The 22,634-nt window shown below is 61.3% G+C and overlaps 1 protein-coding gene across 1 annotated transcript; it reads left to right on the top strand.

Annotated features, from left to right (window-relative positions):
* Positions 1–533: 533 nt before the first annotated feature.
* On the top strand, positions 534–21,971 carry FMNL1 (formin like 1). Its single transcript, XM_058820514.1, is given in 27 exon segments — positions 534–745; positions 7,020–7,103; positions 7,342–7,425; positions 7,506–7,579; positions 8,099–8,182; positions 8,868–8,999; positions 10,014–10,122; positions 10,421–10,497; positions 10,611–10,704; positions 10,989–11,063; positions 11,556–11,666; positions 13,180–13,329; positions 13,436–13,537; positions 13,624–13,843; positions 14,016–14,143; positions 14,146–14,305; positions 14,874–14,995; positions 15,383–15,585; positions 16,713–16,947; positions 17,670–17,738; positions 17,839–17,919; positions 18,713–18,842; positions 18,930–19,093; positions 19,270–19,371; positions 19,582–19,674; positions 19,809–19,932; positions 20,772–21,971. Coding segments are annotated over 27 exon segments (3,273 nt in total). The 5' UTR covers positions 534–583; the 3' UTR covers positions 20,876–21,971.
* The last annotated feature ends 663 nt before the right edge of the window (positions 21,972–22,634 follow it).

The following is a 22,634-nucleotide window of genomic DNA, read 5'->3' as shown; positions in this document are numbered from 1 at the left end:
AAAAATAAAAAAAAATAAAATAAATAAAATAAATAAAATAAAATAAGGTAAAATAAAATAAATTAAAATAAGGTAAAATAAAATAAATTAAAATAAGGTAAAATAAAATAAAGTAAATAAAATAAAATAAAAAAATAAAAATAAAATAAGGTAAAAAAATAAAGTAAAAAATTAAAATAAAATAAAATAAAATAAAATAAAATAAAATAAAATAAAATAAAACAAAATAAATTAAATAAAGTTAAAAAGGATATAAAATAAAATAAAATAAATAAAATAAATATAATAAATTAAATAACATAAAGTAAAATAGGAAATAAAAAAATAAAAATAAAATAAAATAAAATAAAATAAAATAAATAAAGCAAAAGGGCTGCAGTGAGCCTGGCCGGGGCAGCAGCGCTCCGCTCCCTCCCCGCAGCCTCGCAGGTGCCGGGGCCGCCTCTGGCCGCGGCCGGGGCGGGGGCCGGGGGCGGGCTGAGCGTTTATAGCGCGATAACGCCCGCAGAAGTTGCAAACGCCGGCGAGCGGCGCCGGGGACGGGCGAGGACGGAGCTGGGCTGGGAACCGGGGCCGCCCCGCCATGGGCAACGCGGCCGGGGGGCTGGAGGGGGGCGCGGCCCCGCGGGAGCCCCGCGACCACCGCCCGCAGCCCGGGGCCGCCCCCGCCGCCGCCGCGCCGCCGCCCCCCCGGCAGCCCATGCCCGGCAACGCCGAGCTGGAGGAGCGATTCGGCCGCGTCCTGGTGAGCGGGGACGGCGCCGGGCAGGACAGGGGGGTGCCACCAAACGGGGGGACGGGGTGGGGGTCCCTCCGGTATCGGCATCCCTACCGGTGTCACCATCATTAGCGTTATCATCGTCGGATTGTGACTGTTGCGTAGTTCTGTTAGTTATTCGGTTTATTATTTAATTGATGTTCTTATTAATAATGATGATGCCTGCCCCGCTGTCGCCTCGTTCTGCCGGGGACGCTCAGCCCTGGCCCGGGATGACCCCAGCGCTCCCTCCCCTCCTCGCTCTCACCTTGAGGGGGGGATCCGACCCCCAGATTCCCGGGGTGACCCCGAGTCCCGGAGCCCGGGCAGGCTCCGCCATGGCGGGATGGGCGGCAGGGCCGGAGCGCGCCGGTGCTGCGGATGGCGATGCTTCGCTCACCTCCTCCTCTTCCTCCTCTTCCTCCTCTTCCTTCTCTTCCTCCTCACGGAGCAGGGGAAGCCCCGGCCGGTGGGCAGCGGGCGATGGATGGATGGATGGATGGATGGATGGATGGATGGATGGATGGATGGATGGAGGGCTGGCAGCCCCGGGAGCCGCTCGGTTCTGCGGGAGAGCAGCTCCCGCTCGCTGCTCCGTCCTTGAGCGGGGCGGCCCGGCCGTGACCTTCGCGCCGGGTCCCTCCACCGCGCCACCCGCTGCAAACCCTGCCCGTGCCCTCCCCAAAAACGCCCCGAGGAAAAGGAATCGCTGCTTTAACCCCCGAGGAACAGAAATCTCTGCTTTAACCCCCCGAGCCCCTGGCAGGTGACGGAGCCGTTCGTGCCCATCCCGCTCCGGGCGCAGCTCCCTCAATGCCGGGACGCGCTCGGTGGGACCGGCCGGGATCTGCTGGGCTGGGTGTCCCCATCCCAACCCCGAGCGCGAATTCCTTGGGAGCTTTTTTATCTTGTGGAGTTTATGGGATTTTTTGGGGTGAGTGATCCCCGCAGCCGCAGGGGGTGAAGGTGATGAAGGTGAGGAAGGTGATGAAGGTGATGAAGGTGATGAAGGTGATGAAGGTGGAGGTGAGGAAGGTGATGAAGATGAGGGACCCCGCGGCACTCCCGGGGGACAGGGTGTGGCGGCGGTGCCTCTGATGGCTCCGGGGCAGGAAGAGCCCCGCGGTGTTTCCGCTGTGAGGCCCCAGGAAGCGCCGCTTTCAGCCGGGCTGGGCCCTGCAGGTTGCAAATTCTGAACCAAAGAATGGTCAGAAAAGGGGAAAGCGCTGCTCCAGGCTCTCAGCAGCACTTTCTGTGCCCTCATCCCGAGGGAAAGGCCTTTTCCAGGGGAAGGGGCACCCAAGGGGCTGGATGTGGCCTGAGGGGAAGCGAGGGCTTGTGAAAGTGGCTGTCCCAATTCTGCTTCCTCCTTTCACAGTCCCTTCCCCATTCTCGTGGCTCCGGGGGGGTGGGGACAGGGGGTCCCCTCTGCCCTCACCCACCACAAACACATTCCCCAACTCTGCCTTCAACTTTCCTACCCCTGAGCTCGCTGGTGGAGCAGGTGGTGATGAGCTGGGAATCTCCTGGTGGGACACAATCCAGAACTCAATGTTGCCATGGCTGCAGTGATGCCATGAGAGAACCAGTTTTGGGCTGGACATCCCAAACTGGGACAGCTGGTGGTGCAGAAAAAGCCAGGGAGGAGCCATGGGGATCCAGATTGCTGCCAGGAAGGGGATACACCCATTCAGTGCCAAGAAATGGGAATTTAAGTTTCCCAAAATTTCATTCTCAAAAATTGGCTCCCTCCCAGCTGGGGCACTGTGGCAGATGCTGCCTTGGCAGAGCCATGGGAGGGTTGTCCTGTGCCAGGCAGTTTGGGATGTGACCAGGTGGAATTTTGGGATGGAGCAGCTTTGCTGCTGGGATAGGGATGCCCAGATACTCCTGCTTGAAGGATTTCCCCCCTTTTGCAGGTCAAGGGGCATTAATTGGGAGTATATAAATGGAGTTGTGAGTTGTGGTGGAGTCAAAATCAAGCAGTGTCAGGCTGGGACAGGGGCTGCTCCAGCTGGGAGCTTTGCCTGGTTGAGGCTTTGCTGCCTCTTCTCCCTGGAGCTGGGGCAGTGCAAGGCCAGCGTCACCACTGCAGATGTTTGCAGATGTTTGCAGATGTTTGCAGATGTGCTGTTGGCCCCAGCAGCAGGACAGGTCAGCAGCAAGTCCTGGCTACAGTGTCAGCCTCAGCTCCAGCAGGAAACAGAGCTGGTCCTGATCTTCCTGCTGGATCCATCTCCAGCACGGTGGCCAAGGCTGGCTGGGGGATGTGGGGCTGCCCCAGGATGTCCCCAGCAGTGTCCTGGGTGGGACATTTTGCCACCAGCTGCTGGACCAGGGCCTGGAGAATGCCCTGTGCTGCTGGAGCCCTCCCGTGCTGCTGGATCCAGGAGAACATCCCAGTGCAGGGTGGGCAGGCAGGACCCCAGCAGGGATGAGGGGACACTGGTGGGATCAGGCTCCTCTCCCTGCTTTGAGCTACAGCAGCTTCTGCTTGCTCTTAAAATAGAGCTGGAGCCACAGGAGTCAGTGGCAGCCCAGCCCATCCCATCCCATCCCATCCCATCCCATCCCATCCCATCCCATCCCCTCCCATCCCATCCCATCCCATCCCATCCCCTCCCAGCCCATCCCATCCCATCCCATCCCATCCCATCCCATCCCATCCCATCCCATCCCATCCCATCCCATCCCAGCCCATCCCAGCCCAGCCCATCCCAGCCCAGCCCAGCCCAGCCCAGCTGCCACCATCCTCCCGGCCATCCTGGGGACACTCTGTCTGTCTGTCTGTCCGTCTGTCTCCTCCTGCCCACACTGGGTGGGTTTGGGTCTGGTGGATCCCTGATGGGTTGGGCTGGTCCTGGCCGTGTCCTGAGTGGGCCTGGTCCTGCTCTGAGCCCCGGGAAGAGGCAGGAGAGTGACTCCAGTGGCACTGCAGGGGACACCATGGGACAGCTGGCACTTCAGGAGTGGCCATGTCCCAAACCCTCAGAGGTGCTGTGTCCAGGGGGGTTGGAGCATGCCAGGAGTGGCACAGCCCATCTGTGACCCACACACCTGCAGAAGTTGGTCCTTCCTGCCCCTCAGCCACCACCTGGGGCTGTCCCCTGCCCTGTCCCCTCCGTGTGGCAGTGCTTTGTCCCTGGTGCTGCTGGGATCCTGTCCCACCCCCCGTGCTGCCCAGGCTGCCCATCCCTCTCTGTGCTCACACATCCAGTGCCCCAGAAACGGCTCTGCCAGGGTTTTACAGCACAAACCCTTCCCTGGGGGTGCCAGAACATTCCGTGCCAGCCTCGGTGCGCTGCCCGCTCACGTGTGGCACAGAACGAGGTGTCTGGCACCCAAAATAGCTGCAGCCCTGCCAGCCACCACAGCAAGAGGCAGTTTGTAGCAGAAAATGGTGTTGGGGCTGCTTCACCTCCCATGGCCCTGTTGGTGCTGGGTGCCAGCCGGGCTCAGCCTGCTGTGGGCATGGCTGGGGTGGCCCTGCAGGCTCGGGGGCACTTTGGGGTGTTGGGGACATTGGTGGCACCCACTCAGTGACGGGCTGGGCTGTGGGGCTGCTGGGAGCCCTGGGTGGGATGAGGGTGATGGGGACAAGGTGCTCCTTCATCCTTGTCCCCAAAGGAGGAAGAGGAGGAGGAGGATCAGGTCCTTCCTGACACATGTGGGGTGGTTGGCTGCTGCCCTGCCCCACATTATCCAACCAGCCCCATATCATTCACCCAGCCACACCTCCCACTGCCCCACACATCCCCCACTGCCCCACATCCCCCACTGTGCCCCACACCTCCCACTGCCCCACATCCCCCACTGTGCCCCACACATCCCCCACTGTGCCCCACATCCCCCACTGTGCCCCACACCTCCCACTGCCCCACATCCCCCACTGTGCCCCACATCCCCCACTGTGCCCCACACATCCCCCACTGTGCCCCACACATCCCCCACTGTGCCCCACATCCCCCACTGTGCCCCACATCCCCCACTGTGCCCCACACATCCCCCACTGTGCCCCACATCCCCCACTGTGCCCCACATCCCCCACCCTGCCCCACATCCCCCACCCTGCCCCACATCCCCCACTGTGCCCCACACATGCCCCACATCCCCCACCCCGCCCCACCTCCCCCCCTCACGGCAGGAAATGAGAACCGGTTTTTTTGGGGGTTTTTTTTGCGCTGCCGGCTGAGGCTCCTCAGCGGAGCCGCTTCCTCCCAGCACCACGAGCCCACCCGGGAGGAGCCCCCACCCACTTTGTACCCGACCTGTGCCACATCCTGCCCGCAAGGGAGGCACCAGGGCTCGGGGCAGAGCCACCTCCATGGGACAGCCCTGCCACACCCTCGAGATGGGTCCTGTCACACCCAGGGCTCTGCTGGGTCCAGGTCCCACATGGGATGGTCCTTGTGGCAGGTGCCACCATCCCCTCTGTGCCAAGGGTGTCCCCACAGAGGTGTCACGGGTGTGACGGGGGTGTCTGGGTGTTTGATCCCTCTTGGCACAGCCCTGTCCCTTGGTCTGACCCTCATCCATCCCAAGGATGGCAGCTCAGGACCAGCAATGGTGACAGCCAGGTGCTGCTGTCACCTTGCCCCTTCCAGAGCCCAGCAGCTTCACAGTGAGGCCATTTCAGACCCTGATTGTCCCCGTGCCCAGCTCTTCGTGCCAGCCCAACCCAGCTCCTCCCCAGCCACAGCTCCTGCTTTTGGCTTCTTGCAAAAGCAGCTCGACAGGTCCTCCCTGGAGGAGGTGCTGGTGGAGAGGTTTCTGTTCCTGCCCACCACAGTGGGACCTCTCCCCTTGGACCTGCTCTTCTGTGGGCAGCCAAAGCCCTGGGAGATGCCTTCCTGTGAGGATGTGGTTGCTCCAGCATGGCATGCACCCCACATCCCCATCATCCTCCTCCTCCTCCTCAGGGAACCCCAGGACTGGGATTTAGGGGTGGCTTGGGGCCGTGCATTGCCCCACGTGCCATCGTGCACCTGCCACCCACCAAAACCTGGGGTTTTCAGCAAAATAACCCCGCCGTGAGCCGAGCCGAGCTGCAGCAGGCCCAGGCCACGCTGGTGTCCCATGGAGGTGCCCCACGTGTCCCCGAGCAGGGGCAGGGCCGTGTCCCGCTGGTGGCGGGGGTGGTTTCGGCAGCGGAAGCCGCGTCACGTCCTGTGGGGGCTGGGGGGACAAGGAGGGACGTCGGGACAAGCCAGGCCTGATGTCATCGTGTCTCAGCAAACGCTGCTGTCCCCAGATGGGCTCGTCACCATCTGTGGTGAGGGGGACTCAGGGGTGACCCCCAGGCTCCTGGAGCCCTCTGTTGTCACCAGTCGTGTCCCTGTCCCTCAGTTGTGTCACCAGTCGTGTCCCTGTCCCTCACCCCGTGTGGCACTGCTGGGACTGGGCTGGATGAGGCACATGGGGCACTCATGACATGGGTGGGTGTGTCCAGATCTTCCTCCTGCCCCCCACGTTGGGGGCCCTCGGGTGGGGACATCACTGATGGGTCCATGGGATGCTCACATCCTGGGAAATGCGGTGTTCCCAACCTCCCAGGGTTGTCCCCACCATCCCACCAGTGTCCCCATCCTGAGAATGCTGCTTTTATTTTCCTACGGTGATCCCATCCTCCCACCACTGTCCCCATCATTACATCAGTGTCCCCATTGTCCTACCAGTGTCCCTGTTGTCCCAGAAGTCCCCATCTTCTGGAATCTTCATGTCCCACCAGTGTCTCCATCTTCTAGAATCTTCATGTACCACCAGTGTCTCCATCTTTTCACTGGGATCTTCATGTCCCACCATTGTTCCATCATTGTCCCCATTGTCCCACCAGTGTTCCCATTGTCCCACCAGTGTCCCCATCTTCTGGGATCTTCATGTCCCACCAGTGTCCCCATCCTAAGAATGCTGTTTTCATTTTCCCACCATGATCCCATCATCCTACCACTGTCCCATTGTTCCATCACTGTCCCCATTGTCCCACCGTGTCTCCATTGTCCCACCAGTGTCCCCATCTTCTGGGATCTTCATGTCCCACCATTGTCCTCATCTTCTGGAATTTTCGTGTCTCACCAGTGCCCCCATCTTCTGGAATCTTCATGTCCCACCAGTGTCTCCATCTTTTCACTGGGGTCTTCGTGTCCCACCAGGATCCCCCTCCTCCCATGGGTCTCCCCATCTCCCAGTGCTCTCTGAGCAGGGGGTGCTCCATCCCTGGGGTGTTTTTGGGGTGACCCCCAGCGCTGACACCCTTCACCCACAGAATTCCATGAACCTGCCTCCGGACAAGATGAAGCTGCTCAACCAGTACGACAACGAGAAGAAGTGGGAGCTGATCTGTGACCAGGTGAGCTCCAAGCTCAGAGTGTCCCCAGTGCTGTCCCTGTCCCCAGGTGCCACTTGTGGCACAGTTTGGGCACCAATCTGGCTGTACCAAGCCCTGACATCCATCTCATTACTGACACAGCCCCTCATTAACCTCATTAAGCAGGGGTGGGGACAGGGACACCGTGGCTGCTGTGGGGACAGTGGCACGTCCCTTGCCACACGGGTGGCCCAGTTTCAGCCTCTCTCTGGGCTCTCAGGAGCGTTTCCAGGTGAAGAACCCCCCGTCTGCCTACATCCAGAAGCTGAAGAGCTACTTGGACACGGGTGGGGTCAGCAGGAAGGTGAGGGGTCCCCGTTGTACCCTGGTCCCCGTGCCAGGCTGGGCACAGGGACGGTGCCAATGGCTGCCCCTGTCCCACAGTTCAAGAGGAGGGTGCAGGAGTCCACACAGGTGCTGCGGGAGCTGGAGATCTCCCTGAGGACCAACTACATCGGGTAAGGGTGGGGTGGCATTGTCACCCAGCCACTGCCACCACCTCTGGGATGGACGTGTGCTGGCTGTGCCTGGAGGGTGACAGTAGGATGGGGGGGCTGTGGCTTCATCCTGAACCCTTAGGTGGTTTCTGATGGGAGGCTGAGGGTGCTGAGGCAGCTGAGGGTGCTTGGGGGTCTGAACCTCGTTATGGCTCTCTGGTACCCCCAGGGTGTCCCCCTGTCCCCACCCTGGCTGTCCTGAGCCCTGGTGGGTGCCCACAGTGCCCAGGGCCAGGCTGTCCTGTTGTGGTAGTGGTGACAGCAGTGGCAGTGGTGGCAGGAGAGCCCTTGGGCTGTGTCCCCCCTATATCAGGTTCACCGTGGCACTCACAGAAATGCCAGCTCGTGGTGCCACCTCATGTCCCCAGCGTGTTCCACCCTTGCTGGGGACCTCTATTCCACCTTTGCTGAGTGTCTGGGCGCAGGGGGAGGGAGGATGTGGGGGTTGGCAGAGCTCACTGACCCCTCTGCACCCCCCAGCTGGGTCCAGGAGTTCCTCAACGAGGAGAACAAGGGGCTGGACGTGCTGCTGGAGTACCTCGCCTTCGCCCAGTGCTCCGTCGCGTACGTCCCCAGCGGGTCCCCTGTCCCCAAGGCTGGCATCAGCCTCCCCTGGGGCTCAGCAGGGCTGGGGGGTCCCTGGGGGTGCCCTCCCTTGTCCTCAGGGCGATGCTCCACGGCTGGAGCTGAGCAGAGCATCCCCAAATCCCTGAGGAGCATCTGCCCCTATTGGGGTGCCACCAAACTGTCCCCAAGGCCATGAAGTCCCCAAGGCATGCTGAAACACCAAACTGTCCCCCGGGCCATCATGTCCCAAGGCCACTGTGCTGTCCCCAAGGCCATCATGTCCCAAAGGCCACTGAGCCACCAAACTGTCCCCAAGGCCATCATGTCCTCAAGGCATGCTGAGCCACCAAACTGTTCCCAGGGCCATCATGTCCCCAGGGCCACTGTGCCACCAAACTGTCCCCAAGGCCATCATGTCCTCAAGGCCACTGAGCCACCAAACTGTCCCCAGGGCATGCTGAGCCACCAAAGTGTCCCCAAGGCCATCATGTCCCCAAGGCCACTGTGCTGTCCCCCAAGGCTGTCATGTCCCAAGGCCACTGAGCCACCAAACTGTCCCCAAGGCCACTGTGCTGTCCCCAGGCCACCACATCCCCAGGGCTGTGTTAACCCCCATGCACTCCTGAGGGACACCCACCCATATTGAGGTGCCACATCTCACGTGTCCCCGTGTCCCCACCAGGTACGACATGGAGAGCTCAGAGAACAGCCCTGGCTCTGACAAGGGCAAGGAGAGGTCCCTGGAGGACCTGAACAGGAGCAGCTCCTCGTCCCCCACGCAGGGCTCCTCCAAGCCGCGGCCCCTCACTGTAAGGTAACGTGTGGTGCCGTCCCCAGCTGTCCCCGTGGTGTCCCCGCTGTCGCCTCGCTGCTCCCCCGCGCTTGGACAGGGGCTTGGCAGGGACAGAGACGCAGGCCCGGCCCTAAAAATGGGCGCCCATTGCTGGTTTGAGGGTGGCGACAGAGCCACATCCCCCTGTTGTCCCCTCCTGGGACCGTGTCCCCCACCCCGGCACTGCTCCGGGGTGCTCTGGAACCTCAGAAATACACCAAAATTGGGGGTGTTGGAGATTTTGGGGCAGCAAATGGCATCCCCTGGGTTAGACCCGGGGCGGAGGGACGGGCCCGTGTCCCCCGTGCCCCCCTGGTGGCTGTCGCTCGGTGCCCGCAGCCCCGTCTAACCCCGCTCTTCTCTTGCACGCTGCCGGGGACGCGCTGACGGTAGGTGACGGGGCACCGGCGGGACGGGGACACCCCGCTGCTGTCACCAGGGCATTGGGGACAGGGCCGCCCCCGGTGGGCGGGGGGGTCCCAGGGACACCCACCGCGGTCACCCCACGGGCACCGCGGGGGTCTGCAGGAGCCGGGGCGTCCCTGCCGGCCGCAGGGACAGGTCAGGAGGGACGTGGCAATGTCCCATCGCTTGTCCCCGAGCGCGGGTGGCCCCGGGGCGGCGCGGGAGCCCCGTTTCTCCCTCCTGTCCTGCAGGCTCTAACGCGCCTCCAGCTGCTGCCTCTCGAACCAGCACCTGCACACCCTCCTCCTCCGCCACGTCCACCCCTGCGGTGCCCCGGGCAGCGATGGGGACAGTGCCCCCAGGTCACCCGGCAGCTCCGGCCCGCCCCGGTGAGCCTCCGTGTGCACGAGGGGACCCCCAAAACCCACCCCACATCACACCACCCCCCGATCCCAGGGTTTTAGATGGGCACGGACACGCGGGTTTGTCCCCTGGGTGTCTCCAGCCCCGCTGCCACCCCCTGCGCTGTCCCCGCTTTGCGCTGTGCCCGCTGTGCCCCGGGCCCCGCTCAGCCGCGCTCTCCCCGGCCAGGCTGAACCCCTCGCACAGCAGGAAGACGCTGCGCAACTCGCGGCTCGTCAGCCAGAAGGACGATGTCCATGTGTGCATCATGTGCCTCCGCGCCATCATGAACTACCAGGTGCGAGTGGGAGTGGGCGACATCCGCGGGGACCCGCCCGGAGCTCCCCCGGCATCCCCCGGCATCCCCCGGGACCCGCCCGGAGCTCCCCCGGCATCCCTCGGCATCCCCCGGGATCCCCCGGGACCCGCCCGGGGCTCCCCCGGCATCCCCCGAGCCCCCGGGGGCAGCTCCGGGCTGGCACCGGCTCTGCTTCCCCTGGCTCTGAGATGTCCTCGCTCATTCTCCTGCCTGGTGGGGACCTTGAGGGTCTCCAGGGGGACACAGGACCCCATGGATGCTCCTTTGCCCTCCCCAGTCTGGCTTCAGCCTGGTGATGAACCACCCGGCCTGCGTCAACGAGATCACCCTGAGCCTCAACAACAAGAGTGCCAGGTAGGGGCTGGCCTGTCCCCTGTGTCCCTTGTCCCTCTGTCCCTGTCCCCTGGTGTCCCTTGCCCCCCTGTCCCCTCGGTGCCAGCCCCCTCACACCCCGTGTGTCTCTGCAGGACCAAAGCTCTGGTGCTGGAGCTGCTGGCCGCTGTCTGCCTGGTCCGAGGGGGACACGACATCATCCTGGCTGCCTTTGACAACTTCAAGGAGGTGAGCAGGGACAGCCAGTCCTGTCCCCAGCAGGGACACCCGGTCCCCACATGAACATCTGTGCTCCATTTGGGTTTGTGCCTCAGTTTCCCTGCACCACCCCCAAACCTCTGGCTCGCTCGGGGATGTTCCACTCACTGGGTTTGATGTCCCCATGCCACCATGTGTCCCCAGCGGCACCAGGCAGGGTTGGCATGGTGTCACCAAGACACCTCCTGTCCTGTCACTCTCCTGGGTGTCCCCTGGCCATGTCCCCCCTTCCCTCAGCCCCCTGCTCCCCCCAGGTCTGCGGGGAGAAGAATCGCTTCGAGAAGCTGATGGAGTATTTCAGAAATGAGGACTCCAACATTGACTTCATGGTGAGTGGCTGCTGGGGCCACGCTCTTCTGTCACCAGGGCATCCTGTCCCCAAGGCTGCTGTGCTGTCCCCAGGGCATTATCCCCAGGAGTGTCTAAGCCACCACGCTGGCCCTGTCCAGGGATGCTGAGTGACCAAAACTGTCCCCTGGCCACCAAAATTCTCCCCAGGCCACCACGTCCTCAGGGTCAGCTGTGCCACCCTGCTGTCCTGGGGGTGGCATGTCCCAAGGACTGCCATGTCCCAAGGGCTGTTCTGCTGTCCCCAAGGACTTCTAAGCCACCAAACTGTCCCCAAGGTCATCATGTCCTCAAGGCATGCTGAGCCACCAAACTGTCCCCCAGGCCATCATGTCCCCAAGGCCACTGTGCTGTCCCCAGGCCATCATGTCCCCAGGACTGTGTAAACCCCCATACACTCCCCAGGGCCACCAATCCCCCGGGGCAGCATCCTCAGGAGCCACCCTGGCCCCATGCTGGCCGTGTCCCCACAGGTGGCCTGCATGCAGTTCATCAACATCGTGGTGCACTCGGTGGAGAACATGAACTTCCGAGTGTTCCTGCAGTACGAGTTCACCCACCTGGGGCTGGACCAGTACCTGGAGGTGGGAGATCCCAGGGGGGGTGATCCCGAGGGTGGGAGTGGGTGATCCCAAGGTGGGTGATCCCAAAGGCGGGAGTGGGTGATCCCGAGGGTGGGGTTGAGTGATCCCAGGGGTGGGGGATCCCAAGGGTGAGAGTGCAGGATCCCAAGGGTGGATGATCCTGAGAATGGGAGTGGGTGATCCCAAGGATGGGAGTGGGTGATCCCGAGGGTGGATGATCCCAAGGGTGGGAGGGAGTGATCCCAAGAGTGGGAATGGGTCATCCCAAGGGTGAATGATCCCAGGGGTGGGTGATCCCAGGGGTGTGTGATCCCAAGGGTGGGTGATCCCAGGGGTGTGTGATCCTGAGGGTGACTGATCCCAAGACTGGTTGATCCCAGAGCTGGGAATGGGTGATCCCAAGGGTGGCTGATCCTGAGGGTAGGAATGGGTGATCCCAAAGGTGCGAATGGGTGATCCCAAGGGTGGGTGATCCCAAGGATAGGAGTGGGAGATCCTGAGGGTGGGGGATCGCAAGGGTGTGGTTGGGTCATCCCAAGGGTGGGAGTGAGTGATCCCAGGGTTGGGGGTGGGTGATTCCAAGGGTGGATGATCCCAAGGATGGGAGTGAGTGATCCCAAGGGTGGGAGTGGGTGATCCTGAGGGTGGGAGATCCCGAGGGTGGAAGTGGGTGATCTTGAGGGTGGCTGATCCTGAGGATAGGAGTGGGTGATCTCGAGGGTGGGTGATCCCAAAGGTGGGAGTGGGTGATTCTGGGGGTAAGAGTGGGTGATCCCAAGGGTCAGTGATCTTAAAAGTGGGAGTGGGTGATCCCAAGGGTGGGGTTGGGTGATCCCAGGGGTGGGTGATCTCAGGGGTGGGAGTGCGGGATGCCAAGGGTGGATGATCCCAAAGGTGGGATTGGGTGATCCCAAGGGTGGGAATGGGAGATCCTAATGGTGGGAGTGGGTGATCCCAACGGTGGGTGATCCTGAGGGTGACTGATCCCAAGACTGGTTGATCCCAGAGTTGGAAGTGGGTGATCCCAGGGGTGGGAATGGGTGATCCCAGAGGTGAAGGTGGTTGATCCTGGTGGTGGGAGTGGACCATCTCAAGGGTGGGAGTAGGTCATCCCGAGGGTGGGTGATCCCAGGGGTGGGAGTGGGTGATCCTGAGGGCGTGTGATCCCGAGGGTGGGTGATCCCAAGGGTTGGAGTAAGGCGATCCCAAGGGTGGGAGTGGGTGATCCCAGGGGTGGGGTTGGGTGATCCCAGGGGTGGGTGATCCTGAGGGTGACTGATCCCAAGACTGGTTGATCCCAGGGGTGGGAGTGGGTGCTCCCGATGGTGGGTGATCCCAGGGGTGGGAGTGGGTGATCCTGAGGGTGCATGATCCTGAGGGTGGGTGATCCCAAGGTTTGGAGTAAGGCGATCCCGAGGGTGGGAGTGGGTGATCCCACAGGTGGGAGGGGGTGATCCCAGGCCGGGGGTGTCCCTGTCACCGCTGGTGACCCCGGTTTGCCGTCCCTCATCAGACCCTGCGCCTCACCGAGAGCGACAAGCTGCAGGTGCAGATCCAAGCCTACCTGGACAACGTGTTCGACGTGGGGGCCATGCTGGAGGACTCGGAGACCAAGACGGCGGTGCTGGAGCACATGGAGGAGCTGCAGGAGCACGTCAGCCAGGTGGGCCGGGGGAGCGTGGGCAGCGCCGCTGACGCAAACCCCGAGGGAGGGATGGGATGGGGACAGGGCTGAGCTGAGCTGAGCGGCGGCGCCTCGTCCCCCACAGCTGACAGAGAAGCTGCAGGATGCGGAGAACGACTCCATGGCCAAGATAGCGGAGCTGGAGAAGCAGCTGAGCCAGGCGCGGCGGGAGCTGGAGGCGCTGCGGGTGAGCCGAGGGGAGGCTGGGGGTCCGAGCGGCTCTAAGGGACACCGGTGACGTGCCGGGGGTCGTCACCCGTTGTCACCGCGCAGGAGCAGCTGAGCCCGCCGCGGCCGCCCAGCCCGCCGTGCCCGCAGCCGCAGGAGTGTTACCGGCTGGCGCTGGAGCGGCGGCTGGCGGAGCTCGAGGAGAAGGGGCTGGTGCAGATCCTGCGTGGGCCCGACGGAGACGTCGCCATCGAGATTGTCCCCGTTGTCATAGAAACCCCCGCAACGCCCGTGGTTTCCGGGGACAGCACCGCCACCACCCCAGGTACCGCGGCTGCGAGGGGATGTCCCCTTCCCGAGGGGACACCTGGCACCAGGGAGGGGTGGCAGCGACTCTGGGCACAGAGAGCGAGGTGCCCAGGATGTGGGGATGTGCCCAGGGACTCCGGGCAATGCGGTGGTGTCACCATCTCACCCACCTCCTCTTTCCCTTGCAGATGCTCCGGCTCCGGCTCCGGCTCCGGCCCCACCGCCCCCACCCCCCCCGCCTCCCCCACCCCTACCGGGGGCTGATCCCATCCCCCCCCCACCCCCCGCCCCCCCCCCTGCCCGCGGGCACCCCCACACCCCCCCCAGCCCCCCCCCCTGCCCGGTGCCCCGCTGCCACCGCCCCCCCCTCCGCTCCCGGGGGCACCAGAGGGCCCCGTGCCGCCCCCTCCGCCACCCCCTCCCCTCAGCGGGGAACCCCCAGCCGGGCCGGGAGCCCCCTCCAGCACCAATGGTTCAGGTGAGTGTGACCTGAGGATGATGGGGATGTGACCCAGGGATGGTGGGATGTGACCCAGGGATGATGGGGATGTGACCCAGGGATGATGGGGATGTGACCCAGGGATGGGGTGATGTGACCCAGAGATGGTGGGATGTGACCCAGGGATGGTGGGATGTGACCCGGGGATGATGGGGATGTGACCCAGGGATGGGGGGATGTGACCCAGGGATGGGGGGATGTGACCCAGGGATGATGGGGATGCTCCTGGGGATGGGGGGATGTGACCCAGGGATGATGGGGATGTGACCCAGGGATGGTGGGGATGTGACCCAGGGATGGGGGGATGTGACCCAGGGATGATGGGGATGTGACCCAGAGATGGGGGGATGTGACCCAGGGATGGGGGGATGTGACCCAGGGATGGGGGGATGTGACCCAGAGATGGGGGGATGTGACCCAGGGATGGGGGGATGTGACCCAGGGATGGGGGGATGTGACCCGGGGATGCTGGAAATGCTCCCAGGAGGGGTCTGGGGTACCCTGGGGTGGGTGTGATGTGTCCCCCCTCCCCGCCTGTGGCCCTCAGTGAAGGTGAAGAAGCCGATCCAGACCAAGTTCCGCATGCCCGTCTTCAACTGGGTGGCGCTGAAGCCGAGCCAGATCGACGGCACCGTGTTCACGGAGCTCAACGATGAGAAAGTGCTGCAGGTGAGCCTGGGGACAAGGGGCTGGGCACAGGGGGATTCAGTGCCCCCAGCCATGCTGAGCCTGCCTTGTGCCCCCCCGCGGTGTCCGGGGCTGCAGGAGGAACTGGAGGTCAGGAAAGTCCTTAGCACCATGGAGAGGGACATGGGTCAGGCGGGCTTCTCCTCTCGCCCTGTCCTTGTCCCTTTGCTCCATCTGCACCTTCACATCCTGCCCGTTTCTTCCTCCTCATCTCCATCCTCTGGTCCCCTCCTCACCCCTCCCTGTCCCTTTGTTCCATCCTCATCCCTTGCTCCATCTTGATCCTCACTCCTCACCCTTATCCTGCTCCTCTGGCCCCGTCCTCACCCCAGATATCCTGTGCCACCTCCCTGCCGTGTGTCCCCACAGGAGCTGGACATGAGTGACTTTGAGGAGCAGTTCAAGACCAAGGCTCAGGGCCCTGCCCTGGACATCAGTGCCCTCAAGGCCAAGGCCACGCAGAAGGCGCCCAGCAAGGTGACCCTGATGGAGTCCAACCGCGCCAAGAACTTGGCCATCACCCTGCGCAAGGGCGGCCGCAGCGTCCAGGACATCTGCACGGCCATCGAGACGTGAGTGACCCCCACGGGGTGGGCAGCGGGGGAGAAGGGCAGGAACAAGGGGTTGGGGTGGTGGAGGGTGGGGTGGGATGGAGGGGTTGGGGTGGGGATGCAGGGACAGGACACAGAGAGAGATGGAGGGTGAAGGGATCGGATACAGAGGGATGGAGGGATGGAAGGATCAGATAGAGAGAGATGGAAGGTGGAGGGATCAGATACAAAGGGAGGGATGGAAGGATCAGAGATGAAGGGTGGAGGGATCAGATGTGGACAGATGGAGAGATGGAGGGATTCAGTCTGCAGAGATGGAGGGATGGAAGGATCAGACGGAGATACAGAGGAATGGAAAGATCAGATATGGAGATATGGAGAGATGGAGGGATGGAGGGATCAGAGATGGAGAGATGGAAGGATAGAAGGATCAGAGATGGAGGGATGGAGGGTGGAGGGATAAGATGTGGAGAGGTGGAGGGATCAGACATGGGGAGATGGAAGGATCAGAGATGGGGAAATGGAGGGTGGAGGGATCAGATACAGAGAGATGGAGGAATGGAAGGATCAGATGTGAAGGATGGAGGGATCAGATATGGAAAGATGGAGGGATGGAGGGATTCAGTCTGTAGAGATGGAGGGATGGAGGGATCAGATACAGGGAGATGGAAGGATAGAAGGATCACAGATGGGGGGATGGAGGGTGGAGGGATCAGATGTGGAGAGGTGGAGGGATCAGATATGGGGAGATGGAGGGATCAGATACAGAGAGATAGAGGATGGAAGGATCAGATACAGAGAGGTGGAAGGATGCAGGCACCAGCTGTGGGGATGGAGGGATGCAGGGATGAGAGCTGAGACAAAGGGCAGTGGGGGCCAGGCACGGACAGACAGATGCAGAGAGCAGCTGTGGGGATGGAGGGATGCAGGAACCAGCCATGAAGGGAAGGGATGTGGGGACCAAAGACAGAGAGATGGAGGGATCCGTATGGAGAGACAGAGAGATGCAGGCTCCAGATACAGAAAGATGGAGGGATGCAGGAGCCAGCTGTGGGGACAGAGGGACAATGGAACCAGCTCAGGGTGACAGGGGGGCTTCGGGACCTGCAGCAGGGCCTGACAGTGCCAGGGGTGTCCCTTCCATGCAGGTACGACCAGCAAGCCCTGAGCCTCGACTTCCTGGAGCTGCTGCTGCGCTTCCTGCCCACCGAGTACGAGCGCAGCCTCATCGGGAAGTTCGAGCGGGAGCAGCAGGCGCCGGAGGAGCTGTCGGACGAGGATCAGTTCATGGTGCGCTTCAGCAAGATCCCGCGGCTGGCCGAGCGCATGAACGTCATGATCTTCCTGGGCAGCTTCGGGGACACGGCCCAGCTGCTGATGCCGGTGTGTGCTGGGGACAGGGGCTGTGGCCACACTCACACCCTGCCCTGGAGGAGTGACGGGGGTAGGAGGGTCAGGATGGACGGAGACGAGAGATCTCTGCAGCCAGGGTGTGGAACTTGGGGTTTATTGCAAAGGGCCTGGGTGCAGGGCCCTGCTGGGAGCTGCCAAACACAGCTCAGAGCAGGCTGAGAGAAGAGAGGGGGAGAGAGGGTGAGAGGGTGAGAGAGTAAAAGCATAAGAGAGTGGAAGGGGTAAGAACATAAAAGGCAAGAACTAAGAGACAAGAGCTAAGAGCTAAGAGCAAAGTTCCCATTCCAATACCATAAATCTTCTGTGTTGAATATTCTGATTCTCACTAACCAATCCAGTACAAGATACAAATCCTATAGCATTTACATACAGCCTATAAGAATCATTACATTACCATACTGTGTTACATTTTAAACCCTAAAAACTCCTCTTTGTGCCCCTTCTGCCAAGCTGGCAGGGTCTGCTCTGGCCTTGGGCCTGTCTGCAAGCAGAGGGTGTTGTTCCATCCAAAGGGGATCACCTTCAGCTGGCCACACCATTGTTTTCCAGTTGTTCAGTAACTGAGGGATCTCAAAGCTTAATTTCAATCTCACTTACAGTTTCCATATTCTCAAAATCTTTTGCCAGACAATCATATTTATAAGGCTTTCCTGTTTCATCTTCCCCAACACTTCCCTCCTTCCCTCCCACAGCAACTCAACGCCATCATTGCCGCCTCCATGTCCCTCAAGTCCTCCAGCAAACTGCGGCACATCCTCGAGGTGAGGGCTCGGGGGGAGGCAGCCCCGAGGTGCACACAGAGTGTCCCTGGGCACTGTGCCCCCTCCTGGCCCCTGTCCCCAAGCTCTGGTGTCCCCACAGATCGTCCTGGCCTTCGGGAATTACATGAACAGCAGCAAGAGAGGGGCTGCCTATGGATTCCGACTGCAGAGCCTCGACGCGGTAGGGACGGTGTGGGTGCCGTGGTGTGGGGCGATGGGGGCACTGCCACTGCCAGGGACACCCCTGGCGACAGGGGAGCAGCTGCAGAGATGAAGGGACACAGCAATCTGCTGTGGGGATAGAAGGATGCAAGCAGCAGCAGTAGGGATGGAGGGACATGAGGTTTGGTTGTGGGCATGGAGGGGGCAAAGGGATGGAGATACACAGGAATGGAGTGGGAAGGATGGAGACCTGATATGGATCTAAAGGAGTCAAAGAGCTTGATGAGGAAGATGGGATGAAGGAAGATGAGGACCAGTGTGGGGACAGAGGGAGGGAGGTCACACATGGGAAGGTCACAAATGGGACAGAGGGATGATGAGACTGTTGGAATTGAGAGGCAAAGGGATGGAGATACACAGGAATGAGGTGGGAAGGATGGAGACCTGATATGGAGAGGTTAAAGGAGTCAAGGACCTTGATGAGGAAGATGGGATGAAGATGGGGACCAGCGTGGGCATAGAAGGAGGAAGGTCACACATGGGAATGTAGGGATGAAGGGATGAAGAACCAGCAGCAGGGAGAGAGGGAGGGAGGTCACACATGGGAACGTAGGGATGAAGAACCAGACGTACACGCAGCCACGGGGATGGAGAAGATGGGGATCAGCCATGGGAGTGGAGGGATGCAGACCCGGCTGGGGGATGGAGGGACGGACACACACCCAGCACACGGACACAGGGCCACCAGAGGCAGCCCTGAGCGGGGTCAGGGCCGGCGGCTGCGGCTCGGGGCTGACTCTGCCCCGCCCCAGCTGCTCGAGATGAAGTCCACAGACCGCAAGCAGACGCTGCTGCACTACCTGGTGCGGGTGATCATGGAGAAGTACCCGGAGCTCACCGGCTTCCACACCGAGCTGCACTTCCTCGACAAGGCGGGCACAGGTAGCGCCCAGGGGCACCGGGCTGGGGGTCGGGGCAGCCCCTGGCACCCGGAGCCCGCCCTGACCCAGCCCTGCTCCCATCCCGCAGTGTCCCTGGACGGGGTCCTGCAGGACGTGCGGAGCCTGCAGCAGGGCATGGAGCTGACCCGCAGGGAGTTCATGCGGCAGGACGACAGCCCCGTGCTCAAGGACTTCCTCAAGGTCAACTCCGAGGTGATGGAGAAGCTGCAGGCTGACAGCAAAACCGCCAAGGTGGGTGCTGGGGTGGGGACGTGGGGACAGTCCCTGCGTGGGGACACCCTCTGCTCACACCTCTGTCCCTGCTGGGGATGTGGCTCCAGTGGGACAGGCAGCATTGGAGGTGGGAGAGGCTGGAAGGAGCTGCTGAGATGGGGCCCAGCCCCCAGATCAGGTGTCTCTGCCCACAGGAAGCCTATGAGTCAGCTGTGGAATATTTTGGGGAGAACCCCAAGACCAGTCCCCCCACCACCTTCTTCCCCATGTTCATGCGCTTCATCAAAGCCTACAAGGTAGGAGGGGACGTGGGGGTCGCTCTTTCTGAGGGCTGGGAGGAGATTTGGGGCACCTGACTCCACTTTGGAGCAATCACAGGTTGGAATGCCTTTGGGGTGGTCAGAGATTTTGGAGCTGGCTTGGGGTGAGCTGTGAGGTGAAGAAGGAAAGGGGTTGCAGTCCTGGATTCCCCAGGCTCATCACACCCTCCCTGCCTCTCTCCCAAGAAAGCAGAGCAGGACATTGAGCTGTGGAAGAAGCAGGAGGCTGCAGCCAAGGAGGCAGAATCCGGCTCCCCTGGCAGCGAGCAGCAGCCCGAGGTGAAGGTGCCCCCCTGTCCGTGCCCTGCTGGGGTCCCAGAACTAAACAGGTCCTGGGGTGGGAGGTGAAGGGGAGGGTGCCCCACCTCCTCTGGGGTGTGATCACACCACTCAAGGGCCCTGTGCCCTCCCAGCTGCCTGTCCAGAAGGCCAGGAGGCAGCAGATGGACATGATAGCTGAGCTGAAGAAGCGGCAGATGGTGAAGGAGCCGCTCATCTACGAAGGCAAAGATGGGGCCATCGAGGATATAATTTCAGGTGAGAGATGAGTTCAGGTGAGCAGCCAGGTGTTCCCACATCACAGACCCAGTGCTGGGGGCTGCAGGCGCTGTCACAGGAGCTGGGGGGTCACCAAACCCCACCACAGGGACCAAACCTACCTGCAAGCACCTTCACATCCCACATGGCAAAGCTGCTCCCCTGTCTCATAGCTCTTCCTCCTCTTCTGCTTCTTCCTCCTCTCTCCTCCTCCTCGCTGTCTCTGGGTCGCTCTGTTCAGCTCTCAAAACTGTTCCTTTCACGGCCCGGACGGGCAAACGCTCGTCCCGGCTCTTCTGCGACGTGAGCTTCAACGAGGAGAGTCCTCTGTAGGTAACGTGGGGCGGCGCGGGCGGGCGGGGGCTCCAGGGCTTCCCTCCCGTCCCCACCGGGATTCTCCGGGATTCCTGCGGGATTTGTGCCACGCTGACACCCGGGATCAGCCCCGGGGCAGGGCCGGTGCTCGGGGTCCCATGGGCTGATTTTTGGGAGCTGCTGCTCCCGTGGCTGCGTTCGGTTCTTGTACCCAGAGGGACAAATCCCGGGCAGAGACAGGACAAGGGAAAGGGGGTTTAAATTAACAAAGGAGAGTTTTAGGTTGAAGGTTCGGAAAAAATTTAATTCCTGTGAGGGTGAACCCTGGCACAAGGTGCCCAAGGCCAGGTTGGACAGGGCTTGGAGCACCCTGGGGCAGTGGAAGGTGTCCCTGCCATGGCACTGGGTGGGCTTGGGGGTCCCTCCAACCCAACCCATCCCACATTAACGCGATGGCTGCGGTTCCCCGGCCATGCCGGGCGGGCAGTGAAGCTCACCCATCCCCGGTGCTTCTCCCGGTGCAGATCTGCGGAACAACCCGTACCGGCGGGGGGACAAGGCCCGCGGCAGCGCCAAGAAGCGGGCGGCGGGGCAGGGCCTGCAGGCGACGCCGGACATGGCGCTGTGACCGGCGCCGTCCCTGCAGCGGCAGCACCGGGCCAGCACCGTCCTCCCGACACGGATGGCACCGCAGGGTGTCGGTCCCTGTGCCCGGGGCTCGGCGGGATGGACGGACAGTGCCCGCTCCGAGCTGCTCCAGCCGCTTGATGTGCCAGCTCTGCTGGGCACAGCACCCCCGGCGCTTGCTTGGCCGCGTCCCTGAGCTCCTCTCCGCAGCCTGGCGGGTCGTCCTGGCTACAGGGAAGCACAAAAAGGGCTCCAGCTTGTCCTGGAAGGAAAAGAGAGGCTGTCCCATCCCTACCCCGGCCCTGTGTCCTTGTCCCACCCTGAAGAAGGGGAGGGGGTGTCAGCCAGGGACACAGCGCTCCCCGCACATCTCATCTCACATCTCACATCTCATCTCACATCTCATCCTCCCCGGCCCGCAGAGCCCCCCAGAGCCGCGTTCCCAGCCCGGGCACCCCCCAGAGCCAGGGGCTGGCAGCGGTGCTATTGTACAGCATTTTATAAAGTCTTCCTTCGAATTTCTCCGCGCTGCGGCAGAGGGGATTGGAACACCCCCACGCAGGGCGGCCCCAGGGCTGCGGCGAGCAGCGCTGTGGAGGCTCCGGAGCTGCGACAATCAGCAGCAGGGACAAATTTCCCTGCGAGGTGGTGGCATCTCCATCCACCTGCATCCCCATCATCCTTTGGGATGAATTGGGACTGTCAGCTTTGTGGGGCTCCCCGTTTTCTCGGTGGGACTCTCAGGAGATGCTGCAGCCCCAATCCCTGCTGCCGCCTGCAGAAGCGGCCCCGGAGCCGCACGAACCTCCCGGTACCGGCCCGGACGCGGCTCTCCCTCCCTGCCCTGCCCCGCTGCTGCTCAATAGCCCCGCAATGCCGTAGTTAAACCTCTGCTGGTGCATTCACCCCGCTCCTCCCTCGCTTCAGCCACAGCAGCCGCTGCTTCCTGCTGTATTTAAGCTGCTTCAGCGCCGGCTCCGTGTCCGGGGAGGGATGGGAAATGAATGTGTAACTTATAAATGCCTTTAAGCCAGAAATGTAAACCATTAACTGCTCATTTGTATACATTATTTTTATATACTGAAGGCCTGTTTAATCTAAAGCATAACTGTAATAAAAACGTCTCAGAGTTGATGAAGGACTTGTCTGGGAGAAGGGTTTGTGATGCTGTCGTGAAGGGAGGGAGGGGGAAAGGAAGGAAAGATGGGGTGAGGGAAGGATGAAGGGAGGGAGTGGCTGTGGCTGCCCCATCCCCAGGTTGAACAGGGCTTGGAGCACCCTGGGATAGTGGGAGGTGAGAGGATGGAACGAGATGATCTTTAGGGTCCCTTCCAACACAATCCAGTCTGGAATTCTAGCAACAAACCACCCACCTTCCATTTTTTAAATTTTTTTTTTCGAGTTCAACAGCTCTGAGGTCTGTTCACAGCACAGACATGTGGGTGCATGACAGCACAAAAAATGTGTGTCAGGGTGAATGTCCTCACTCAGCAGCCTGGCCACAGCCCCTCCCCAGCCTGCTGGGGAAGGATTCAGCTCTGTACAGACAAACAGCTCCCTGCAGACAAACATGCAGAGGGGCTGCAGCACCTGCCTGCCTCACCTCTGTGCCTCCCAAGCAAGACTGAGCAGCTGCCAGTGCAGCAAATCCCCTACAGAGGGACAGAGGGAGGACAAGGGACTGTCTGCTAGGAAGGAGAGAGATGCCAGGCTGTTCAGCAAAGCCTGGGCTTAGATCCATCAAAGTCGGTGCTGCCTCT

The sequence above is a fragment of the Ammospiza caudacuta genome, chromosome 27 (assembly GCF_027887145.1).
Source record: "Ammospiza caudacuta isolate bAmmCau1 chromosome 27, bAmmCau1.pri, whole genome shotgun sequence".
NCBI lineage: Eukaryota > Metazoa > Chordata > Aves > Passeriformes > Passerellidae > Ammospiza > Ammospiza caudacuta.
The sequence above is the reverse complement of the archived record's forward strand: the minus strand, read 5'-3'. Positions and strand labels throughout refer to the sequence as shown.